The sequence below is a fragment of the Canis lupus genome, chromosome 32 (assembly GCF_011100685.1).
Source record: "Canis lupus familiaris isolate Mischka breed German Shepherd chromosome 32, alternate assembly UU_Cfam_GSD_1.0, whole genome shotgun sequence".
Taxonomy (NCBI): Eukaryota; Metazoa; Chordata; class Mammalia; order Carnivora; family Canidae; genus Canis; species Canis lupus.
The window spans coordinates 19203577-19215150 of NC_049253.1; the positions used below are offsets into that span (position 1 = coordinate 19203577).

Consider the following 11574-nt stretch of genomic DNA (forward strand, 5'->3'; position numbering starts at 1 on the left):
TGAGCAGACCCGGACAGCGCTGTCTGGGACAGAAGTGTCCGCAGCAGGACCGGAGGGCAGACGGGAGCCCACGGACCAATGGCTGTCCCTCCCTGGGACGGCTTTCCGGGGTGAGCTGGGGCCCCTCTGATGAAGGCAGGAGACGGCTGCATCAGCACTCACCATAGGGAGCCCGGCCTCCTTCCTTAGGTGCTCAGGAGGGAGCTGGGTTGTGCTGGTTTTGTGAGTGGCCTCAGTGACTGTTCTGGAATGTGCTGCAGCTCAGGTGTGAGATGAAGCCCGGTCACCTCTGCAGCGGACCTCACTGTTCTGTTAGGTCACAAAGGGTGCAGGTGCACGCCCTGCCAAGTAGCATTGCTGACTAGTTGGCATGACAGACCTGATGAAGCTTCGTAGGCAAACTCTGAGATCCACAGCCCACGGCCTCGGAGGACCAGATGAGTCGGAAGAACACGTGTATCCACGTTCTCTCGAAATGCTGTCTGCTTTATGTGGAAATGCTGTTTCATGTGATTTTCTTTTGCTGTCATGGAGTGTAATGGTTTGCAGTGGCTATTGGTCCCAAAAGCCTTAAAATGATCAGGGCTTGATGTTTACCTAAGTCGGAGGCAGAGCTAGTCCAGCAGGGGGGTGACGAAGGGGCTTCTGGAACAAGCAGTCCTTGAGCTGACCCTTTTGAGACTCGCTGACTTGAACAGCTCATATTAGATATATTTTGATTAGATGATGGGATTTTTTAAGTTGAAAATGTAAATGCGTGCTCTTAGAAGAAACTCAGAGCAGTAACAGATACCTAATGAAAAGGAAGCCTTTAGAACTCTTGGGGGTAATGAGTGTGTGTTCACTGTCTTGATGGTGGTGATCACAGTTTCGCGATGTATGCATATGTCAAATCTTAGAAAATTGTACACTTTAAACGTCACTTTATTATAGGTCAGTTATACCTCAATAAAAAGGATTTTCTGAAAAACCATTAAGGCTGTAGAGACCCAAAGTTTTAAAAAGAAAGCCTCTAGCTCTCCCACCCACAACCCCAGTTGCCTCCTGCAGACACTACCACGGTTTAGTGTCTTGCTTATCTTTCTAGAATGTTCCTGCCTGCACCCACGCCAGGCAGACCTTGTTCTGACTGAGCCTGCCGTACAACCCCTGCTCTGTCTGCCCTTCCCCCACCTAACACCACAGGTCTCATCAGTCCTTTAAATCAGATGCTAGCACCTCCTTACAAATCTTGAGCCTTAGTCACTCTGGAAGCTTTTCTAGGGGCCCTTTTGGTTTAGTTTGGTCTAAAACTAACTTCTGAGACAGAAAAGGAGGTTAGAGTTCTCAGGAGCTGGGCGTCGGGCATTTGGCGGTGGTGAGCGTAGGCGCCTAGTCGCCTCCAAGTCGAGAGGTTCTAATTCTCTCCTGTTTGCTCTAGTGGCAGTGCTGTGGGGCTTTTGGAGCTGATGATTGGAACCTAAATATTTACTTCAATTGCACAGATTCCAACGCAAGTCGAGAGCGATGCGGCGTGCCATTCTCCTGCTGTACTAAAGACCCAGCAGTAAGTGCCTGCTGACCATTGGGCGGCTCTGGGCATCACATGGAGAATGTGGGCTGGGTGGGCAATGAGCAGAGCAATTCTTTTCTTGAAACCTTACCTGCTTATTCCTAATTGTAGCTCCTCTCGGGGACATAGGGCTCAGATCTCCCCAGTAGGAGTAATGATCGCTGACGTTAATTTAGCAGCGCACGCTGGTCTCTGTTCTCAGCCTTCTTGTGAGTTGGCTCAATAAAATTCAGAACCTTCCTGTTGGCAGTACCACCATCATCTTCCGTCTTTGGGTGAAATGGAGGCCCGTGGAGTTTCAGTAACTTGCCCGAGTTCCCATTGCTAGCAAGGGACAGACTGAGCTTTAGACCCCGAAAGACTACCTAAAGTGCCTGTTATTCCTTCTGTGTGAGAGGGATGGGCCCAGGTGAGAGTTGTCTGCTTTGACTAGGTGTCAGTGACCCTTTGCTTCCTGACTTGCTTCTGGGGAAAATATTAGGGATAGGAGAAGAGTTTGAGGCAAGATAGGGCTAGCCTACCTATGTAGGAAGACCGCAGCTGTCTGGGTTCTCAGTTGTGATGATGATGATAACTGCAGTTTGTATTTTATTTAAGAAAAGAAAAAGCATTAAACCCACTCATAACCCTTTCACCATGGGCTTGGTTGTATTTAGGGTCACATCATATCACTGTATGTAGGATGGCTTAAAATGCAAGTGTCTTGTCAGTTAAAAGCCAGGAGTGAGGGACACCTGGGTGGCTCAGTCGGTTAAGCATCTGCCTTTGGCTCAGATCATGATCTCACAGACCTGGGATTCAGCCCCATGTCTGGCTACCTGCTCAGTGGGGAGTCTGCTTCTCTCTCTCCCTCTGCCCCTCCCCCATGCTCATGCTTGCTCAGTCTTTAAAAAATAAATAGAAAGCCAGGAGTGAGTGTTGGAACAAGTGCGAGAATCTGCTTCTGCACATGTCTATTCCACGCTCTTTGGCCTCCCAAGTTATCAGTCCGGGCAGTCCCCCCTCCCCAACCCCCAAACCCCCCTTCCTGAAATCAGGCGGAGCCCAGTGGGTGCTAATGAGTTCAATGGCCATTTCCCCCATGTAAGGTGGAGGTTGTGGGGCTCTTTCAAGGGGCCCATGGTCTTGAGGTGAAACAGTAGCCCTCTAGGGGCCTCAGAGGGGTCTCTGAACTGTTACTCTTGGTCTGAAAGAGGCCAAGAATCAGAAAGGACTGTGCTTCCTAGCTCTGAAACCTTGCCAGGAAACCCACCTTTCCCACTGGCTCATTTCTTGCTTTCCTCTGAGAGAGGACCAAAAGACGGGAGAGTGCTCAGCACAGAGCCCTGGGTGTCCACTCAGTTGGCCTTGTGCTGACCAGCAGGTACAAACTGCTCTGTCTCCAGCTCCAGCTGTCTGACGGAATTCCGTCAGAAGAATTATGAAGAGTGTCAGAAGGCATTATGCCTCCCCTTTCAACTACAGATACTCTGGGTAGAGATTTCTCATTCCATAAATGCCAAGCTAATAAAATCTACCCTATACCCTGCAGAGGGGAAAAATAAACAAACCTAAGACAGGAGAGAACCCATGTTTCTGATGAGGCCTGTGAGATGTCAGGATATCTGTCCATGTGATAGGTTGTCAGGGCACTGTTTTGTTTCTAATTATTAAAGTGTAATGCATTCTCATCGAAAAACCATTTAAATGATACAGAAGTATATAGATTAAGAAGTAGAAGTTCCCCCAAAAGACCATAAATGAAGATAGTCATTGTGCGCTTTCCCCACAGTTTTATCTCTGTCTCAGTTTTCTCACCCCTTTAAGCTTCCTGAGATTGTCAGTAACGTGCTTCGTATCCTTATCTTGCCTGAGCCTCAGTTTTCTTCTTCTAGAAAAGAGGGCATACTTTAATACCTACTTCTGAGGATTGTTATAATAATTACTTGGGATGATCAAAGTGTTTATTTAGCCTAGTGCCTAGGACATCCACATGCCCAAGTATGCATTCGATGAAGGACACTTAATGGAGCTGATCTGCTAAGTCTTCAGCAGGCTTCCTGTCTATTGAGTGAATTTCACTTTTCTGTTTTCTCTCTCTACCAGGAAGATGTCATCAACACTCAGTGTGGCTACGATGCCAGGCAAAAACCAGTAAGTGGAATCTCATCTTGTCACTTAGCACAAAGGGTGTTGGAAGAGCTTTTGAACTTGCATGGTGACGCTGTGCTCTCCTCTTCCCTTGTGAAGGAAGTTGACCAGCAGATTGTAATCTACACAAAAGGCTGTGTGCCCCAGTTTGAGAAGTGGTTGCAGGACAATTTAACCATCGTGGCTGGTATTTTCATAGGCATTGCATTGCTACAGGTAAGACAAGGCTCCTTTAGGGATGTCACAGGGAGATGATGCCCTGGGAGAGCCCTCCCCCATGACAAGAGCTCTGCTTAATCACCTTAATGTCACAGTTTTTAAGACACTTGGAGGGCTGGGGAACAGACCTAAACTATTTGGTTTGTATTTTATTTAAAGCCCTGATTTTAGATGCTACTATCCTGAAATACTTCAGGAAATCTTTTTTCCTTTTCACAGTGGAGAAATCGATTGGGTCAGCAATTGCCTACTGGTATTCCAGTGTTTCCATGGGCAAAATAATACTGCACTGTGACAGGTGGGGCAGGTAGGAATGGTCGGATAGATCCCACTGGCAAGATTAAGACTTTTTAAGAGTTTCACAGATATCCTGTGTCCCTTTTTCTCTCTGGACCGCCTGTCAAAGTGCTAAGTGAGGGGAGGAAGCACCCATTTTCCCTCCTAAGCAGCCCCAAAAGCTAGGATTTTTATTTTGTGAAGATTTAGTACTTTTCTTAGAGGATTGCAAATGGGGCATTGCGGTTGAAAGAAATTAAAGATCGAAATAAATGGAAAACCATTCCACATTCATAGATTGGAAGACTTAACATGGTTAAGGTGACAGTACTCGTCAAATTGATCTACAGGTTCAATGCAATCCCTATCAAAATTACAACTGTCTTTTTTTGCAAAAGATGGACAAGATCTATCTATCCTAAAGTTCATGTGGAAATGCAAGGGACCAGAATAGAAAAAACAATCTTAAAAAGGAACAAAGATGGAGAATTCACACTTTCCAGTTATAAACTTATTACAAAGCTCTAATGACCAAGGTAGTACATAACACTGAACATACAGATCGGTGCAATAGAATTGAAAGTTAGAAATAAGGCCTACATCTGTGGTCTGTTGATTTTTGAAAGGGACCTAGGATCGGTCAGTGAGGAAAGAATAGTCTTTTCAACAAATGGTGCTGGACCAACTGGATATCTATACAGAAAAGAATGAATTTGGTCCCCTACCTCACACCATATATATAAATTAGCTCAAAACAGATCAAAGACCTGAACTTATAAGCTTCTGTGCTGAAAAGGATACTATTAAGAAAGAGAAAAGACAACCCACAAAATGAGAGAAAATATTTGCAAATCATTTTGTCGATAGAGATCTAGTGTCTAGAATATATAAAGAGCAAGTTAACAATAAAAAGACAAACCCAAAGAAAAGATGGGCAAGGAATTTGAATTAGATATATCTCCACAGAAAGTATAAATAGCCAATAAGCACATGGAGAGATGCTGATCATTAGATATTAGAGAAATTCAAATCAAAACCACAGTGACCTAGCACTTCACACATACTAGGATGGATATACGTAAAAAGGAAGACAGTAACAAATGTTGGCAAGAATGTGGAGAAATGGGAATCCTCGTACATTGCTCAAGGATGAATGAAAACAGTAGTCACTGTGGAAAAGAATTTGGCACTTCCTCAAACTTAAATGGAGTTCATGTGGGACCCAGCAGTTCCACTTTCCAAAGAATCAAAAACCTGTTCACCAGGAAGTTGTACGGGAACGTTCATAGCAGCACTATTCATAATAGCCCAAAAGCGGAAACAGTGTAAATGTCCTTCAACTGGTGAAGATAAATCTACAATATTATTCAAGCCATCAAAAGGATTGTGCTACTGGTACAAGCTACTGTATGGATGAACCTCAAAAACATTTTGCTGTGTGAAAGCAGACTGAGGCAAAAGGCCACATATTACATGATTGCGTTTATATGAAATGTCCAAAATAGGCAAATCAGAGAGAGAGAAGGTAGATTAGTGGTTGCCAGGGATGAGGGAATGGGAATTCCTGCTAAAGGCTACAGAGTTTCTTTTCAGCATAGTGAAATGTTCTGGAATTAGATAGCGGTGATAGTTGCACATCCTTTTGAATATACTAAAAATCACTGAAGTATATTCTTTAAGAGGACATATTTTATAGTCTATGAGTTATATGTCAATTTAAAATATCAAAGATAAGAAGGGAGGGGATTCATTGGCCAAGTGAGCTTCACTGTTTGACTCTCTTCTTCCTTTCTCAGATTTTTGGGATCTGCCTGGCTCAGAACTTGGTTAGTGATATTGAAGCTGTCAGGGCTAGCTGGTAGAGCCCTGCCACACTGCTGTGAGACACTGGACAGACCCGGCCTTCCCGACCCTCCGGCGTGCCCAGCTCAACCCACGCTGCACGGACCCTGATCACAGGCATCCTGCAATCCCACCGGATGGAGCTGCCAAGAACTTGGTTTGGGGCGGGTACCACTGGCAAATGCTGCTCACTGACAGAATTAAAATATAACCAGTATGAAAGTCGTTGCGCCGTGAATCTCTACTGTAGCCATGAATTTCTGGATGGTTGGATACTCACCAAAAAAGAAAAAAAGGGAGCGTGAGGGACCCAGATGTCCTTGAATTTGTGGAACAAGCAGTCTTGTTCTCTACTTCAGTAATTGGAGGGCTGGGAGAGGCAGTTTTTGCTCTTCGTCACACCTTGAAGGGACTTTCTATTCCATGGCCTGAAGGGGAGTTGCATCTTTTCTAAAACTCAACCCCTTACCTGGGAGGGCTGTGGGGTTTTTGGCACCCCTTCACTGTACATTTCAGGGAACTGTTGACAACCATCATCCCAAGAAGAAACAGCTTGTCTTTGGGTTCAGATTTTGTGATCGCATTCCACGAGTACTGTGAGTGGGCTCGCCGGGTCTCTCCCGCAGTGTCTCTTAGAAGAGGGGGTTGTATTCCATGTGCGTGGAGTTAGGGCCTTGGAACACTTCGTGATGCTGAGTTTTAGCAGGACAGATTGTTGTTGTTCTAAGTAGGCCTGAGCTTTCTTAATGAAATTCAAGGAGAAAATGAGGTTAATGAAGAGATATTAATTAATACCCCTCACCCCAGCCCACCAAACTGGTTGTTGGATTCTTTGGAAACTGGAATATTCTGGGTTTCGTTCTGCTTTTTTGTGTGTGTTTCTGTTTTTGTCTCCCCAAAGTGAGAGCTAGGATACACTTTCTCTTCAAGAGTTTTCTTACTCAGCTCGAATATTAATTTTTTGGTATAAACTCCCTGCATGACCTGTGAATCTCAATCTACCAGTTCCTTTTCTTGCCATCTTTCCTACAAACATTTACAAGCATTATTTGTCAGCATTTATTTCATAGGTTCACTGCCTTGAGAGGTGTGGCGTGTCCTCCCTGGCTGGGAGGGGACCGGCCATGCCACTGCAAATGCTTCCATGGACTCAACAATCCCTTTACCCCATCAGTCTCTGGGGCCTCGTTCTGTAGCCCCCCCCCCCCCCCCCCGCCTTCTCTTTGAATGGACTTGAACCTAATTCTGAAATAGTGTTGACACAATCAAAAAACTTCTAATTTTTTTTTCCTCTTTCTTATTTGGTTTTAGTTTGCTTTTATTAAACAACAAAAGTGCATGGCCAGAGCTCCTTCGGTTCTCATAGTGCAGACTAACCATCAGGATGGTAACAAAGCACAAATACTTTGGAAGGAAATGCATTGATGGGGCAAGTGTTCTGTGACCCAAGGTGGGAAACCACTTCCAGGTGCTGCCACTCACCCCTGTCCGCACTAAAGTGGAGAGGGATGAATTTTGCCCCCAGATTTGAAACCAACTGGTATCTCCCAGGATGTCACTCTCCCAGGGAGCAGATATTAGCCTGTGGAATGCTGGGAAAACCACAGGTCTATTTTGCGGTGATGACATACTTGCCAACACAAAACTGGGCAGCCAGCTAGCACGCTGTATGGAAATTGAGCAAGATTTTCTATTTTAGCCTCATGTTGCATCGCTGTGGCTGATGAACGTGTTAAATCTGCTCGGAGAAAGGACAAAAATTCTTTGAAAATTGTCTCCACAGTGTGGGTGTATGTGTGTGGCTGCATGTGTGTTTTTGTGTCTCTGTATAGTTAGAGATGTTCATTCCATATTCTGACTGTAAGATGATTTTATGTCATCTCTGCCCCCACACAGTTGTCATTCTGTAATGTCATTCCAACATGGAGAAGACTTGAGCCCTGCAGTTGGCACTCTTGTCTTTTTTTATTACCTCATTCTCCAGTGAACTCCATCCGACCAGTTGATGCAGAATCAGGCGAGATTCCCTCCCTTTGGCACATCCAGTGAAAGGCCAAATGGCAAGGCCAAGTGAGTTCTAAATTTTAATTAATCACCCTTTATTTTTTACACTTGAGAGTGGTTGTAATTAAGGCTGTCATTAATAAACTGGTTCTACCTTACATGGAGTTATGTCTTTCTTCATTACTTGTCTTGGAATTGCAAAATTCTCTAATCCAGTGGTTCTCAGACTTTAGCATGCATCGGAATCAACCTGAGGGCTTGTTGCAACAGATTACTGTGTTTGCTCCACCCCCAGATTTCTAATTTAGGAGGGCTGGGGTGTGGCACGAGAACGTGCATTTCTGAACAAGTTCCCAGGTCATGCTGTTGCCTGTGCGTCTTGGAGGCACAGCGTGAGAAGCATTGCCGTGATGGGTTCTCTAAAGGGGAAAGGAACCTTTGTGCTGCTGGAAGCAGATAGCCGGGTATGTAGGAGATCTCTGTCCTTGAGGTCACTGTCCGCTGGTCGCAATCACTTGGGGACCATGTAGAATGCAGATAACCAGGCCTTACCCCCAGCAGTTTTGAAGCAGGTGAGCCAGAGCCTATGTTGTTAAGAAGCCGTCATTAAAAATTTAATACACAGTGAGATTTAGGACTCATTATCTTGATATCCACATCTTTCTTCTAAGAAAATTTCTAGGAGATCCTGAGAACAAGAATCTTAAAAACATTTGAGAAGTGCCACATAAATGTCCTTTCATTATGAATGATCCCTGTAGAATGACTTGTCTTTAAAACTGTTAGGGGCCTTTTTTTTCCAAGATCAAATGAAAACAAAATTGTAAGGTTCATATACTATTCTCAGACCCAAGTATGTCCCAAGATTTATTTGAGAAACGTTTTACTTCATTTCCCTGGATATTTGAGTCCAAAATAGTATTTTGACTTTAAAGAAATTTGTCAGCGGCAGTTGGAGATAAAACAATCCCTACTGAGTTTTCTTAGCTGTGCTGTAGAGATCATCTACTATATGAGGTAGGTGGCCCTCCCTGCTCACAGCAAAGCCAACAAAGAAAAATAAAGATGCTCGGAAGTGAAAGGATGCTTTGTCGAGAAAACTCAAAATTTACAGGAAGTTTCTTCTGCGTTTTAGAAGGTGGACTCTGGACGATGATTACGTCTCTCTTTATCTCTGTTGTTTGGTTACAACAAACACCATTGCTTCCATGATTTAAAAATATCTAACACAGTTTTAAAAAATGAACCCACGAATTACAGTAGAATTTTGCATCATGCAGCACTTAGAAGAGAGGTCCCTTTATGTTTTGTTCCTCCTTTCTTCTCCCAAGGAATAAATCCTTTTGTTTCCTGTCAGCCTTCTTCCTGCTGCAGGTCCCAGGCATCCTTCAAGGGGGTTCTGGAAGGTGTCTCCTGGCCTTATTGTGCAGAATGTTTTCTCACTCGTGCCCTATGGTGGGGTGAGGGGGGGCAGGAGGGGAGCAACCCTGCAGCTCCCTGAAGTCCCTCTGCAGTTTCCGGCTTGCTTGGACAGGAGCCCTGGGAAGCTGGTGGGCTGAACAATGCGGAGCCAGAGCCCAGTGACCTGGCTGCGCCTCCGCAGCTCTCTTTGTCATTTATTCGGTGAAGCCCTATTTCTCCAGGGAAATCCTGTTTGGACCTCCAAGGAAGGACCGGAAACCTCTCCATAAATGCGGACCAAAGGGGGTTTGCGGCCAGCACTCTCCAGTGAGGTCATGGGGCTAAGCCTCATCTTGGAGAAGGAAAATGCAGTGTTTGCCTGGAAAGGCGCTATTTGGGGCTTCCTGGCGATGTAATAAAATCTCTGTATGACCACAGATAAGGCAGATGTATCTGGGTGGGGGTAGAGGGCAGAGGAGAGAAGCCATCCTTAGACTTACCTTTGCCTTCTCTCTTTTTTGGAGGAGTTTGAGACAAAGGTAGAGTTTATAAAATTATAGAAGTCCTAGATTTTAGGACTTCTTTAATGTGAGGAATTAAATACAGCTTCCTTTGGATTGTTCATGCCGAGTAGTTCTCCTAACGAGCGGGGCACCCGTGGCAGGATGCCCGAGTTCGTCCACTCCTGCTATCCATTAACCCAAACCAAAGGCCTTGCGACCTGCCCTGGCCAGTGCAATGTTTTCCTTTCCTTCCAGGAACTCCCACCCGGAGAAAACCCAGGGGAAGTGCAGGTCACTTTATGGGTCTCACACCGTGTAAAATAGACTCCAAGAAGGAAGCATCATGCAAACAAGATAGTGCGTCCCATGTTGTCGCTCCTCATCAAATGTGGACTTGGGCACTGTAGGTGGAAGAGAGACACCTTTTAAATCCGGAGCTTACCTTTGTGTATGAACTTTTGCAGAACAAATGGTTCGACAGGTACGTTTTAATGGCCTGCCCCCTAGTGGTGACCACGTAAAACAACTGCCTGGAGTTGGAATCCTAACTGCAGGAATGAGAGGACTCTGCAGAGGAACTTGTGCTTTAGAAGAAACTTGAGGGTTATGCGGCTCTATTTGGTGTGCCTCGGCGGGGTAGGTCTTTCATTCCCTTTACATACTCCTGAAAATGACAGAGCTTGTTTTGGAAAGTGAGAGCGCAGGGTGTTTGGCTCCCTTCGCCATCTATGTCCTGACCTTGCTTCTGGGACTTTAACTTTAGAGCGCCCCACGGCAGGGGGCCTGCAGGTGGTAGGTGGGCCCTGCCTTGCCGCCACGACTCAGACACGGTTATAGAAGAGGTGGTGGCTGTCTAAAACTGCTCGTCTGCCAGGCAGGCAGCTCTCCTGAGGCAATGAATATGACATCTCTTGTGTATTCCTCTGCAAGCCCCCATGTGGATCACCTGGGGTTTGCTTTGATCTGAGAATCCGCAAGTTTGATTTTAAAGAAGATTGGTAGGGTGTGGGGGTGGTCTGGATCACCACCCATACCTCGTGTTTTAGGAGTCTGTCAGGGGTTGAAACTGCCTTTCAAAAATTCATATACAGAAGTCCTAACTCCAAAACAGCAGAAGGTGACCTTATGTGGACATAGCGTTGTGGCAGGAGCAATTGGTCAGATGAGGTCATGCTAGAGTAGGATGGGTCTTATCAAAAGGGGGAATTTGGACGTGGATACACGCTGAGGCAGATTGTTCTGTGGACATGGAATGCCGGAGACTGCCAGAAAGCCACCAGCAGCTTGGAGGGACGCATGGCATGGATTTTCCCTCAGAGCCTCCAGAAGCAACCAATCCTGCCAATGCCATTGGACTTTCACACTCCAGATGTGAGACCATTTCTGTGGCTTAAGCCACCGATTTGGGGGTACTTTGTCACTACAGCCCTAGCGAACAAATACAGTTTGATTGTCTAGTGCTGGTTTTCAGGGTAGCAGTGGTAGGACTGCTCTGAGGTCCCTATGCTGCTTTTCACCGGTAGAAAGATCAGCGGGTAGGTGCTCGGGCCAGAGGCCTCCCCATTATTATTTATTTTTTTTTTTAAGATTTTATTTATTCATGATAGTCACAGAAAGAGAGAGGCAGAGACACAGGCAGAGAGAGAA

The 11574-nt window shown here is 45.5% G+C and overlaps 1 protein-coding gene and 1 long non-coding RNA gene across 10 annotated transcripts in view; one reads left to right on the top strand and one right to left on the bottom strand.

Moving 5' to 3' along the window:
- LOC111093584 overlaps positions 1-307 on the bottom strand; it is a 68630-nt gene extending 68323 nt beyond the window's left edge. For all 6 annotated transcript variants that reach the window (XR_005382795.1, XR_005382792.1, XR_005382796.1 and 3 more), the window contains exon 1: positions 163-307. This is a non-coding gene — a long non-coding RNA (uncharacterized LOC111093584). The remainder of the gene's footprint in view (positions 1-162) is intronic.
- TSPAN5 (tetraspanin 5) overlaps positions 1-8181 on the top strand; it is a 170730-nt gene extending 162549 nt beyond the window's left edge. For all 4 annotated transcript variants that reach the window (XM_038582069.1, XM_038582068.1, XM_038582070.1 and 1 more), the window contains 4 exons: positions 1421-1546; positions 3638-3685; positions 3782-3898; positions 5974-8181. In XM_038582069.1, coding sequence (XP_038437997.1) covers positions 1421-1546; positions 3638-3685; positions 3782-3898; positions 5974-6039 — 357 coding nt within the window. In that variant the 3' untranslated portion in view covers positions 6040-8181. The remainder of the gene's footprint in view (positions 1-1420; positions 1547-3637; positions 3686-3781; positions 3899-5973) is intronic.
- The last annotated feature ends 3393 nt before the right edge of the window (positions 8182-11574 follow it).